The 14,265-nt window shown below is 48.9% G+C and overlaps 1 protein-coding gene across 1 annotated transcript in view; it reads right to left on the reverse strand.

Annotated features, from left to right (window-relative positions):
- CSF1R (colony stimulating factor 1 receptor) overlaps positions 1–14,265 on the reverse strand; it is a 35,577-nt gene that overhangs the window by 19,973 nt on the left and 1,339 nt on the right. Inside the window, exons 2-6 of the mRNA XM_049874061.1 lie at positions 10,831–11,088; positions 10,131–10,415; positions 8,242–8,375; positions 7,409–7,568; positions 2,829–3,015 (exon numbers count right to left, since the gene is read on the reverse strand). Of these exons, the coding sequence (XP_049730018.1) occupies positions 2,829–3,015; positions 7,409–7,568; positions 8,242–8,375; positions 10,131–10,415; positions 10,831–11,088 (1,024 nt within the window). The remainder of the gene's footprint in view (positions 1–2,828; positions 3,016–7,408; positions 7,569–8,241; positions 8,376–10,130; positions 10,416–10,830; positions 11,089–14,265) is intronic.

Raw genomic sequence — 14,265 nt, forward strand, 5'->3', positions numbered from 1 at the left:
TTCTTGATATCTGTTTTATAATTTGACCATCATCAATTTGTATTCTTTAGGTAATAAATAAGTTTTTAAAAATCATAGCAAATGAAGCATATGTCCACACAAACTTGTAAATGAATGTTTACAGCGGCATTATTCATAATTACCAAAGGTGGAAACAACCCAATTGTTCACTAACAGATGAACGGGTAAAGAAAATGTGGCATATCCATACAATAGAGTATTATTCAGACATGAAAAAGAGTGAAATACTGATATGTGCTACAATGTGGAAGAACCTCGAAAACGCAAGTGAAAGAAGCTATTCATAAAAGACCATGTGTATGATCCCATTTATATGAAAGTCTAGAATAGGAAAATCTATAGAGACGAAAGTAGATTACTGATCGGTTAGGCTGGGAGATGGGGGCGTCAGAGGATAGAAGAATAATAACTAATTAGTGTGGGGTTTCCTTTTGAGGTGATGAAAATTTCTAAAATTGACTGTGATGATGGTTGCTCATATATGTGAATATACTAAAAGCCACAGAATTGTAAACTTTAAATGGGTGAGTTATACGGTGTATGAATGATATCTCAGTTAAAAAAAAAAAACTAAGCCCATTGCTGTTCAGTCAGTTCTGTCTCATGGTGTCCCCATGTGTTGCAGAGTAGACCTGCACTCTACAGGGTTTTATTGGCTGTAATCTTTACAGGAACAGATGGCCAGGCCTGTCTTTTGTGGCATTGCTGGGTGGATTCAGACCACCAACCTTCTGGTTAGTAGATGAGAGCAAACTATTTGTGCCACCCAGGGACCTGTATATCTCAATAAGGCCTTTTTGAAGAACTAAATTATAGCAAATTACAACCTCTTGCCTGGAAAATACCTGCAGCCATGACTAGACTAAAATCCGTGGCATTCAAAGGGCAGGCTCATTGAGCCAGATCTTTGGGATACAGCACCCCTCTGCACATGTCAGTTGTTGAGATAACTCAATATAAATAACGTTTACCCCTTAAACTAAAAAGAACTTAACCTTTTTCGATGACTTAAAGTCACCATTATGAGCGCTACCTCATAGAAGCTAAAATTCAGTGATGCTTTCAGTGGCTGTTTGATGCCCAGGCTTGTCTGTTCTTGCGTTGATGGCCCAAGACTACTGTGTTCCAGGGGATCCCCATGTATCTTCTAGGGGATCCCCACGTGTCCTTTCTACAGCCTTTGTATCTATGGACCCCTGAAGCCTATCCATTTACCAATTCCCTATCAGGGACACAGATTCCAGGTTCAGAACTTCTGCTGTGGATTACAGGAAGACAGAAACCCTGGCTAGAAAGAACCAGAAGGGAACTAGAGAGGAGGAGGAAGAGGACCGGGCAACAGCCTGGTTCCTTCTGACAATCGACAAGTGAGGAGGATCCAGGAATCAATGAGGTTTGGGCTTCAGGTACTAGAAAACCCCAGAGTTATCTAGCCCAGGAATGGCAAAAAGGTCTCCTGTCATGATCCAGGTAGGATGGAAGTACTGCCTGAGGGGCTGTGTGGCAAAAGATTCTGAGGTTGCATTTAGACTCTAAGGGGAATGAGTCCAAAAATGGATTAGGTGAAAGCTCCTAAAACCCACAGGACTTTCTGAAAGAAGGCCAACCCCACAAGTAACACAGTACAAGAAGGGCAAGGATTCTTTGTATGCCAGGGAGAGCAGCATTATGACGGGAACAAGCGTGGATATGGTGGGCAGAGACTAAGCCGATTTTCTGAAAGAAACTACAAAGAAGATTGTATTGAGGCTTGAATGCATTCAGCCCAACTGCAGATCTAAGAGAATGCTGGCTATTAAGAGATAAAACGCATTTTGAACTGAGAGGGGATAAGAAGAGAAAGGGCCGAGTGATCTAGCTCTAAGCTTAATCTGTTTTATTAGGAAGACAATAACATCTTGAGGTTATGTTCATTTCAAAGAAATGGATTTGGAAGAAAATGGATTAGGGATGTGTGTCATGAGTGAGGGAGGGTAAGTTGTGGTGTGCAACTGGATCATTCAAATCGAACAGAGTGAAGAAATGCTTATTTAACACTTGCAATCAGTGTTCCCCTTAGTGAGGAAATTTTTTTGTTTAGAAAATGACCAGTAATAAAAGTTAGGCCACTTTGAATGGTAGAGATAAGCTCATGAGGACATAGTCCATAAGTGGACAGGAAAAAATTAATTTATGAAATGTAGTACATGTAGAATAAACAGGATTCTGGGGTGGAGAGATGACAGAAGAACGGAGAGAGGATGTGGAGCCAGGCTGCACATTCTGAGAGGAGTTTTGAGCCCCTGGAGAAATGTTACCAGTGAGAAATTCTCAGGGTAGTGACCACAGCCCTTTAAAAAATTTGAGTATCTGCGATTGTGCAATGTTAGTTCCCTCTACCCCCCAAACCCGTGTATGTGGCAGATACCCTGTGCAATCACTATTAAGAGTATATATATGAGTGGAAATCATGGGGTAGGAGCCTGTTTTCCACATCTGGATTGGCCACGGAAGAGGAGAAAAAACGAGATTGAGAGCTTCTGAGTGACCACAAGAATGCACACCCCCAAGAAATGGTGGAATTCTGAGGAGGGTCTTGGGTTTCCCAAAGATGTGGGACAGGAGGGTAAGCCAGTTTAATCCAAATCTCCAACACAGGATGATTGATATCGAGATTATACATAGTCAGGGAAAGTGAGACCTAGACAGGGAAGGAATTGCCCAAGGTCACACAGCAAGGTTGAGGCATGACCCAAGTGTCTGGAACCCTGGCTAAGTATTCCCCAGCTGGTTGTGAGGCTGTGCAGATGGGAGCTGATAGGTGGTACCTGTATGTGTCCTTGATGATGTCAAAATTGAGCTTGGGCTGCTGGTCAGAGAAGGGTCCCAGGTAGGTCCAGTTAAAGCCTTGCAGAACCGGGTAGGCCTCCACCTTGACTTTGAGGTTGAACTTCTCACCCAGGCTCACCTCTTGGAGGAGATTCTGCTCAGAGGTCAAGTTCAAGTAGGCACCCTCTGAAAGTCAGAACATGCAGCGATCTGGTGTTATGGGAAGATGTCCCATTTGGTCATTTGGTCATCCACTTACAGATCTATTCATTCAGCTAGACCCTACCAGAACACCTACTATATGCTGGGCACACAGTCCCCACCCTCAAACACAACTTGTCCTCTGACATTTCTTGTCCTACCACCCACCTCAGCAGCCCAAGGTTCAAAACTGTTTCTTCACTGAGGCCCTGGGAAAACTCCTATCCTCCTTTGATGTGGGCAAATTCCTATCCCCATTGAGCCTCCATCTCCTCTCTGTATAATGAAGAAATTGAATATATCTGTGATACTTAATTTCTGGAAAACTTTTTAGCAGTAAAAAAATCTGGTGTTTTTTACTTGTCCCCTTTTTCTGGCAAGAGTTCAGCCAGTCAGGGTAATCTATCCCCTCTGGACCCAGGGATTTGTTCAGGAAAGGCACATGAGGCCACGAGTCTAATGAGACTCAATTGTAAGATTTTTGTTGGCACTCTGGGAAAAGAAAAGTCCTCAGTCCACTGGGGTTGCCAAACTAGGGGTGTTGCTGTCACAATGGGAAAGCCCACTTGAGGACTAGGCCAAAAAGAAAAAAAGTACAGCTGAGAGTAGAGGAGCAATAGATTCTTGTTCACATTGTCAGAACATCTAGATCCGACTGGGCCTGAAGCTGGTATCCACAGACTTTTGAGCTACATGGCTGTCTTAGTTATCTAGTGCTGCTATAAAAGGAATACAACAAGTGAATGGCTTTAACAAACAGAAATTTATTCTCTCAGAGTTTAGGAGGCTAGAAGTCCAAATTCAGGGCACCAGCTCCAGGGGAACGCTTTCCGTTTCTGTCGGCTCTGGGGGAAGGTCTTTGTCATCAATCTTCTCCTAGTCTAGGAGCTTCTCAGCACAGGGACCCTGGGTCCAAAGGAGGCGCTCCACTCCTGATGCTTCTTTCTTGGTTGTATGAGGTTCCTCTCCTCTCTACTCGCTTCTCTTATATCTCAAAAGAGATTGCCTCAAGATACAACCTCATCCTGAGATTGAGACCTGCCTCAATAACATAACTGCCTCTAATCCTGCCTCATTAACATCATAGGGGTGGGATTTACAACACATAGGATAATCATATCAGATCACAAAATGGTGGACAACCACACAATACTGGGAGTCATGGGCTAACCAAGTTGACACACATTTTAAGGGGACAAAATTCAATCCATGACAATGGCCAATAAAGTCCCTCTTTTGATTAGGCCAGTTAGAGTTGGTTTCTGTTACCTGTACCTAAAAGAGTCCTGCCTGACTAGCTTCTTCTAATGAAATATTGCGTGAATTAAAATCAAGCTTCTCTGGTTGAATTTCAGGCAAGGGAGATGTGGCAAGAATCCTCTCTCACTCAGCGTCTTCATTCCTCTCATGGAAGCCACTGAGACATTTCCTGAAAACCCCAGGGCTTTGTAAAAAGCCCCAGACTATATGATCTCAACAAGGTCTTCTCCTTACCAACACTATGAATCTAAAATTTACTTTTCTACCGTGTCACATGCCTGCCCAAAAGCCCTCCATGACTCTCCATCACCTTCACTCCTCAACTAGGCATCCAAGGCTCTCCTCAGTCAGGACTCCCTATGTCCATCCAATCCTCTCTCCCCTTTCTACACGCACACACATGCTTGTACACACTCACACACACTCACAGTCATACACGCATGCTCATATGTATTCTCACATGCTCATACATGCTCACTCATACTCACACATGCACTCTCACACACACACACACTCACGCGCATTCAGTCACTCAATGCTCCACCCATCTGGGTCCCCTTCCGTCCCATGAACACAGCATGATCACTCCAACCTTGGAGGTTTTGATCAAGCCATTTCCTTCACTAGCAACCCCAACATTTTCCTCTCTTCTGTTTAGATCCTCATCATCCTTCAAGACTCACCCCCACTCCAGTGAGTCTTCATTGACCAGTTCAAGCCACAGGGGGATCTCCTTCCTCTAGACTCCTGTTGCCCACCCAGGATGCATACTCATTAGGCACCACACCCAGAATACTTTACTCTTCTGGTTCAGTTCTCCCTTCAGGTAGCTATCTTCTCTCTCCAACTAGTTTGTTTTTGTTTTCTCTCTCTCTTAGTCAGTCAGCCATCCACCCACCTACCCATCCATCCATCCATCCATCCATCCATCCATCCATCCCTCTGAACTCCAGCTCTAACCACTTCCCACCACTTCCATTACTACCCTGGTTGAGGCACCATCATCTCTAGCCTGTACAGTTGCAGTAGCCTTCTAATTCATCTGCCTGCTTCTACTCTTGCCTCCCAACAGCCAGTTCTCAACACAGCACCAGAGAGCCCTGTTAAATCTTGTTATACCCCAAGTCATATCATGTCACCCATCTGCTCAAAACCCTCCAATGGCTCTCCACCTTCCCCATGATGAAAAGTCAAAGTCCTTACATTGACTTACGAGGACCTACATGATCTGTCACCCTCTTCCCTTGCCCGTTGCGACTTCCTTTTGTATTTCTCTTTCTCTTGCTCACTCCACTCCAGGCACACTGGCCAACTTGTTCCTTGAACACAGCAAGCATAGTTCTGTCTTAAGACTTCTGCTCTTTCCTTTGCCTGGAACTCTCTTCCCCAAGATATCTGTGTGGCTTTCTCCTTTATCTCCTCTCCAAGTCTTTGCACAAATGTCAACTTCTCAATGAGGTCTTCCTTGATGACTACCCTCTTTTACACTGCAAACCCTATATTATTTATTTTTCTCACTGCTTATCTACCCTCAGGCAGAACATAAGCTGCATGAGGACTGGGATTTTTGTATCCGATTCATTGGCAATTGTATTCTCAGCACCTAGAACAGTGTCTGGCAAAAAGCATGAATGAATGTGAACATTTTTTGAGTGACTGCTGTATCCTGCCCTAGAAAATAGATAGGATTAGAACCCATAACTGAGGGGATAACTCTGTGTTTTGCTCCTCCTCCCCTTTATAAACCCCCTTGCACAGGATGGGGCCCAGAGTAGAGCTCACATTGTACTGCAAGTCCAGTGTGTTGCATGCACACTCAGGGCAGCGATTCTCATTCCCCTTCCCCCCACCCCTTTCTGTCAACACATGAGGCATGGCCAGGCTGAAATGACTCAGAGTCTGTCCCCACCCTTAAGGAGCTTCTGCTCTGCTTCCTGATTCTCAGTCCAGTGAGTGGCACTGCCCCCACCCAATCACCCTAGCCAGAGACCTGGAGATCATCCTTAGCTCCTCCCCCTTCTTCACCACTTCATCCCAATAATCACAGAGTTTTGTTGATTATGTCTACTAAATGGTTCTGGAGGACAGACTCCTCCTCCACAATCCCCACTATGACCCAGCAGCACCCTCTACCATTTCGAGCCTGGATCACTGCATCAACTGCCCTGACTGTTCTTCAGCCTTTGGATACACACACACAATAACAACATATTTAATTCTCACAACAAACTTATGAGGCAGTTACTGTTATTATGATCCTCATTTTGCAGGTGGGAACCCTGAGGCACAGAGAGGTTAAGCAACCCACTAGTCATTGGTGGAGCCAGGTTGGAACATGCCCGGGAGTGTGTGCTCCTGACCACCATGCAGTGCCCTCTCCATGCAATATGATCCCATCACTCTTCTCTTTAGAACCTCCAGTGACTCCCACTGCCCACAGGATAAGATGCAAACTTACCAATTGAGTTAAGGCTTGTTTACCACCTAGTCTCCACCTCCATCTCTGCCTTCCCGGGCCACTCTTCACACCACTCCACATCCCTGCTCTTGTCACCTTCTTATGGTGTCTCAAATACACGGTGCTGTTTGCTTTGGGCCTTGCACATGCTGTTTCCTCTGCCAGAAGCACTCTTCCCCTTCCTTTCACATCCCACTGCCTGGTTAACTCCCCTTCATCCTTCCTGTCTCAGCTTAGAGGCCACTTTCTCCAAGCCTGGGTTGGGGACCCCTTTGGTGTTCCCATGACACTCTGCACTTCCCCCACAATCGTCTTGGGTTATCATATCCTGTCCACTTGTCCATGTGACATGAGTGCCAGCACCCAGGACAGTGCTAGGCATGAAGGAATGAATAAATGAGTAAATAAAGTCTAGTAGTGAGCTACTGGACACCAACCCGAAAGCCGAAAAAAAAGTGCTAGACCAAAATGCAGCACTGCATTGTGGGAACTCCAAGGAAAGAGAGAGGGATTCTGGGAAGAGACTCGTGGCTCTCTAGGCAAACCCTAAGGATTCTAATGGGGGTGTTCTCCTCTGCTACCAGCTCCCTCTTTCCCAAACCCCTTTTGTACCCCCACTCCAAGATTCCTGCCAACTCCTCCCATCATCCTGATGCTCACCTACCACCCGGAGGACCATGGAGGCAGAGTTACTGCCCTGGGCATTGGTGGCCACGCAGGAGTAGTTGCCAGCATCTTGGAAGCCTACGTGATCGAGGCTGTGGATCAGCACTTTATGGTAACGGCCTTCACGGTAAACAATTTCTGGATGGACTGTCAGCTGCAACCAAAAGGAATGGAGATGTTTTACCAAGGTTATTTGGGAATTAGAAAGATTTGATTTCAAATTCTCAGCCTCTGTGGATTACTATGTTCCCATCTTGGGCAAGGGACTGCACTTTGAGCCTCAGTTTCCTTATCTGTAAAATGGGACTAATATTAGTCCTAGGGTTGTGGTGAAGCTTAAATGAGATAATGTATGCAATGGTTAGGACTGTGCCTGGTACATGGTAGGCATGGTGGGTGGGTAGGGGGTCTATTATTAGCAGCAGCCTAGTGCTATTCCTTCGTCAGCGTACTCTCCCTCTCTCCCCAAGTCATTCTGGGGTAGCCCTCATCTCCCTGGGCTTCAAGGGTTGGCTAGGAACCCTTTGCTTAGTCCCGAGTGAGCTGACATCTGGCCCCTTTTTTAGAGACTGGGGCAAAGGCCATGGGTTAAGAGGCTAGAGTACCCCTCCCCCCTCACCAAGATTCATCACCATGAACCTAAGTTCTAGTTCTAGATCAGCTACCTATTGTCAGTGGGATCTTGGGCAACTCTGCTCTCCTCTTGGCCTGGGCTGGGCCTCAGCCCAGAGAGCCATTCTGGGGTGGAGCTGCAGGCTCCAACCTGCACGGCCTGGTATGCTGGGAGGACAGGCCAACTTCACCTTGCTGTCTCCTCAGGGACTAACCTTGGTGTCTCCGCGTTGGAGGAAGATGTCAAAGATGGGGTCCACATTGCTGGCTGAACACTCAATCTGGGCAGCCTCCCCTTGAATCCGCACCAGCTCGGCAGGCTTCAGCATCAAGGTTGGGAACCCTGAGACTGAGACCAAGGGAGGGACATATAAACAACCTGCTCCCTGCCATCAGCCAGGCCACTCTCCCACCCTAACCCCTGGGAGGCAGCCTTGGTCCCTTGCTTTTTCTCTCAGCCACTCTGACAGCAAGTCCTGTGTCCAGATGGAAATGTCCTCCATCACCCCCACCCACTCCCCAGCCTCCACCATCATCCTCTGCTCTAGATTCCTGCAACAGCCACCTTGCTGGCCTCTCTGCCTGCCCTTCAACTCCCTACAATCAAGACTTCTCACGGTAGCCAAAGTAATCTCTTAAAAATGTAAATGGGGTCATGCCATTTCCTGTTTAAACAGTCAGTGGCTTCCTGTCATTCTCTGGATAAAAGCCAAAGTCCTTTTCATACCCCCACGCCTTGTCACTGACCACCTGACACCTGCCACCTTTTGTCCACTGCACTGCAGCCACACTGGCCGTCTTCCCCACCACAGGGCCTTTGCACTTGCCATTCCCACCTGGAATGCTTTTCCTCTCATGCTGGAATGAGTGGCTGTTCTCATCCTTAGGTTTTTTAGCTCAAAAATTTCTCAGAGAGGCCTTCTGTGACCAGCTTAGCTGAATTACGCCTCCACTCCCAGCTTTTTCTGGCTTGATTTCTTGTTTATCACAATTCGTACTTATTTTCTTTAGAGTCTGTCTCCCCTAGTAGAATGTCAAGTCTGTGAAAGCAATCTCCCCAGCAACTAGCACAGTGCCTGATACATAGTAGGCATTAAATTAACATTTGTGACTGTCGCTATTGTTAAAAGATGCTGTAGTCCAGTTTCCTGAGGTCCAGAGACAACAAGGGGCTCACCCAAGGTCACTAAGGTAGTCATGGCAGAACTAGGGCCCAGGGCTCTTAATTTCCAGCCAGCCAGGGATCTACAGGATGGAGGTGCCAGGAAGGGGCACCAATGGTCACCTGTGCCCACACACCTGGGTCCTTTGACCTCCTGGGCAGGTTTAGCCACCTCAGACCTAGCTGCAGCACTCTGACCCTAGCCCTCATTTAAAGTCCTAATTCCTATCTCGAGTCCAGGTTCTGAGCTTGGGGCTCTGCTTGCTGTTCTTCTAGGAACCAAAATTGTGTCCCCAGTCTGGGATGGAGGAGACTGAGGGCAGAGGATATGTGAGACTCCTCCCTCCTCCCACCACCACTCCCCACCTACATCGAGAGCTGTCCTGTGTGCCCACCCAACCCTGTCTCTTGGCTCACCCTGCTCCCATTCATGTGCCCAGGACCCCACACCAGGCTGGCACCATGTGGCAAGCCCACATCTCAAGGTGTGGAGAGTTCCAGGCCTCTCTTAATTCCTGGACACTCAGAGCCGGTTCCTGCTGCCTCCTCCTCAGAAGCACATCTTGGCATGCTCCCTCCTTCCCGTCAGCCACGTCTCAGCTCAGATAAAATGTCCCTTCCTCCAAGATCCCCCCTCTGCCCACACATCCTCTCCATTCCATTCCTTTCTTTTCTTCATTTCATAGCATGTCTCATTATCAGAGACACTCCTGCCCATTAAGTGGTTTACTTGCCTGTGGTCTGTCTCCCCACCCCTACACCATTGCCCATCTTGTCCCAGCAGGTGTCCCATAGATGTTTGCAGAATGGTTGGAAGGAAGAAGTGAAAGAAGGAGGACACCTGTGACATCCCATCGGGCCTGGCTCCCAGCCACTGGCCATGAGCTGCCAGCTCTCCACCCTGCCCTCTGTGCCTCACCTGTCCCACCCTGCCCCACGCACCTTTCTGCACCTTGAGCTGGATGCCGATGGACAGCACCTTCCTACCACGCACCAGGGTGCTGCACTGGTAAACCGAGCTGTCAAGGTACTTGGCCTTGTGAATGGTGAAGCCACGCCAGCGTGAGAAGGAGTAGTCGGTGTCATGCCGGACAGGCCGGCCCCGTGCCCGCATCAGTGAGACATCAGCCTCCAGCTCCGGGTTGGTGAGCAGACAGGGCAACAGCGTGTCCTGACCCTCAAACACCGTCACCTCCTCTGCCAGGATGTTCCAGGGACGTAAAGGGTCTGAGGTAGAGGGGGTACAGAGTTATAACTGCCCTCTCTCCACCAAGCCAGCCAAGCAGTCCCTGGACAAGGGCAAAGGGAAGGTGCAACAGGAGGACAGATGAGCTGATGCTTTAGAGGGACTGTGGAATCAGATGTTCTAGTCCCAGCCCCACTACTTGATGCTGTGTGACTTTGGGCCAACGACTCAACGCCTCTGAGCATCTGCAAAATGGGCATCCTCCTAGGACCTCCCTCCCAGGGTTATTGTGAGGACCACATTAAATTAGAAGTGCTGCCACAGGTCTTTGTTCATGGTAGCTGCTCAACAAGCAGGGTGCTGTCGTTCTGACTGTTAATATTGCCCCACTGCCACTGCCCACTCCTGTTGGGGCCTGCTGAGACAGGTCTCTTGGTCATGGGGCAAAGTTCTCACCTTTCACGAATAGGTGGATGGTGGCGTTGTCCCCCGAGGGTTCTCCAGGCTCAGTGCAGCGATAGGTTCCTGTGTTTCGGAAGGTGGCATTGGTCGTGGTCAGGATGCTTCTGGGAGCCTCAGGGTCCAGGGTCCAGCCGGGGTAGGTAGCACTGTCCCACTCCATGCTGCCGTTGCCCACACATCGCAGGGTCACTGCTGTGCCTGGCTCCACAACCAGCTCGGGGCCTCGGGGCTCTATAACCGGGACCCCCTGACCTAGGGGGAATGGAATTGCAGATAAAATGAGGCCTTGGTGCCCCCCAGGGTGTCCCTTGCCTCTGAGATGGCGGTGTGAGTGCTGGACTGGGCCAAGACTCTGCTCCGCTGTAACCTGCAGGATCACCTTGAGCAAGTCCCTGCCCTTCTCTGGTCATTTGCCCAGCCCCCAACCCCAAACCTGTTGCGGGTGAGGTGATGTTCTGATATTCAACAGGCCCCTCCTCTGAGAAAGGGGGACTGGGACCTTTTTCAGCCCCCAACCCATGCTATGGTCCAACTTGGGTTCCCCCTCGCCTCCTTCCCAGCTGCGGCTGCATCATTCTTCTCTCCAGGAGGGGACTCCTTCAGCCTCTTGTACAAAGCGGGTCCTTCAGGATCCCCAGCGCCCAGCCCAGGGTCCAGCTCACAATAGGAGGCTCAAACAAGCAAATGAAGAAACAAATGAATGAAGCATTGATGGCCAATTCCTCTGGCTGCATTCAGATGGAGATAGGAAAAGGAATGCAGGCTCTTAGCCCAGCAGAGCGGGAAGGTTCTGAGAGTCCTCTGTTGTGTCCACTTCCTCCTTTGGTCATCTGGTCTGTAGCATAGTGGGATGGTTTAGAGTGTGGATTCTGGAGTCAAGCTGCCTGGATTTCAATCCCAGGCCCCCGCTAATACCTGTGCACACTGGGCACGTTACCTAACCTCTCTGGGCCTCAGTTTCCACATCTATAAAATAAGGACAATAATTGCACCCACATATTGGGGTGTTAGGAGGCTTAAATGCATGGGAAGCTTTAGGACATCATCTGTCACCAAGTAAGTACTCAACAGAGATTGACTTTCATGTTTATTACCTCGTTTGTCCCCGTCCGCCCATTCCTGAGCCCCAGCACTGCTGTGTTTACTGGAAAGCCAATCTCTTTTTTTTCTTAAAGCAATGCAATTTTATTGATGGAAAAAAATAGGAAATACAGAACAGAAAAAAGATTAAAATAAACCTCCAACATCCCACCAGCTAGGGGTAATCACCGTTAACATCTATGTATCAATTCAGGAGAGCCAATCTCTTTTAAGGAAAATTTTCTTGAAGGAGAAAAGAGAACTTGAAACCCATACCGGGCCCTCCGGGAAGAAGGCCCGTTGCCTCTTCAGTGTCAGCATTTTTCCCGGGCCTAAAATAAGACCAAAGGAGGGAAGTGAGAGCTGATTCAAGGCCTTGGAGGGGCTGCCAGGCGCCCCGGCCCGCGTGGGCGGAAACACATTGCTGTCGCCCTGGCCCAGCCCCCAGTTTCCTCTCAGCCCACAGCCTTCTAATGGGGGTGTTCTCACTTCTGCTTCCCGGTCCTCCTGGCCACCGTCACCTCTCCAGGAGAGAGACCCCCCAGAGATGGGGTGCCACCTGCTGGACTTCAAAACACCTTGGGCTCCTGGACTATGAAGCCTGGCTCTGCCACTGGCCTACTGGGTGACCTGGCAAGTCCAACTTCCTCTGCTCTAGCCCCTTCTGGTGCTGGCCTCTGAGCCCTAGAGAGTCAGGGCTTCTCCATTGTTCTCCATAACAGTTCCTTAAATGGGTATCCCTCCACAGAGATCCCAGGTTTAGAAAGAGCTTCTCTGTCAAATAGCTCTTGGGTGACTTAATTTATGTTTTGATTTTGTATCCACCAGGGATGTACTTTGGACATGCTGTCAGGAGCATTCCCTGGAGAAGGACATCGAGCTTGGTAAAGTAGAGGGTCAGCTAAAAGGAGGAGGATGTGTAGCATCTCTGATCCACGTGAGAGATCAAGTGAACCCATAAATACTGCCAAAGCCAACCCCTGAGGGCTATCAGTAGCCCTCATGTGGTGACCACCAGGGAAGGGGACAAGTGTCATTTCTGGCAGGCTTTCTGAAAATCTGAATGGAGTTGCCACTGCCCATTACTGCCAAGGCAATTCAGGCCCCCAAGTGGGTTTTTACTGCAGGAAAGAGCTTGGAATTAAACTCTCCTCATTAGTAGCTAGCTAAATTGCTTAACCTCTCTGACCCTCAGGCTCCTCTTTTGTTCAAACAGAATAATCTGAGTTCCCACCTCTGAGACCAGTACCCAGTCAGCTCTCACTCATGGCAACCTCATGTGTATCAGAGTAGAATTGTGCTCCACAGGGTTTTTAATGGATGATTTTTCAGAAGTAGATCTCCAGGGCTTTCTTCCAAGGTACCCCTGGGTAGACTGTAATCTCCAACCCTTTGGCTAGCAGTCAAACATGTTAACCATTTGTACCACCCATGGTCTCCCACCTCTGAGAAGTCCTGGGGGATTTAATGAGCTAATGTGTAGCCCCTGGCCCAGAGTCAATGGTCCCTGCTTCTTGGCTACTGCTTCAGTCACTACATTTCTAACATCTCTTCTGGCCCTGAAATTCTGATCCTAAAGACTTTATTTAACCTTTAAAGTCACAGGCTGTGACTATAATATCCCATGTCCTTGGACTCAGCAATTCTGTGCTGTGTTCTGTTTCTGCACCTGCTGGCCACACAGGAAGTTTCCCCTCCCCCAGCCTGTCCCTCTAGCTCCTGCCTTGGCCTCCTGGAAATGTGGTCAGAGAGAGGCATCTGTCCTGTTTGGTCCTATCCTGTTGTCCCGGATACTCACGCAGGACAGGGCTGACACCCTCAACTTCCGCCTCCAACTTCCCCCTGCTGGCGTGGCTGGCAGGAAGGGAAAGCCTGGTCAGCTCCTCTCCTCTCTGAAGTGAGGGGCAAGGGCTTGGAGAACACCATCCCCGTCCCCCTTCTGCACCTGTACCACCTTTGCTTCTCATTTTAGCATCCCCCTGCCTCTGCCCACTGGCTGATCAGACCACTCCGTCATCAGCTCCCAGGATGTGCCCCTACCTTCACTCCCCCCAAGACACACACAGTGCACCAAGGCCTAGGACTTAGCCCCTCCTCTGTCCCAGCATCTCATCACACTGCCCAGGAGAAGCTAGCCTCTCCCCATCTTTAGAGTGTTCCAACTCCATCCTCTGACTCCTTCAGAGCACCCCTACTTACTCACCACTGGTCTATTGGGAAGAAAGCCTAGGTTTTTTCTAGCCCGTGCCCCCCATCTCTCCTGGAGCTGGGTACTGGACAACCCCCCACAGCTGCCTGCAGACAGGTTCTGGGGGCGAGGACAGGACAAGGAAGCAAAATCAAACCCAG

The sequence above is a fragment of the Elephas maximus genome, chromosome 2, assembly GCF_024166365.1.
Source record: "Elephas maximus indicus isolate mEleMax1 chromosome 2, mEleMax1 primary haplotype, whole genome shotgun sequence".
Classification (NCBI taxonomy): Eukaryota; Metazoa; Chordata; class Mammalia; order Proboscidea; family Elephantidae; genus Elephas; species Elephas maximus.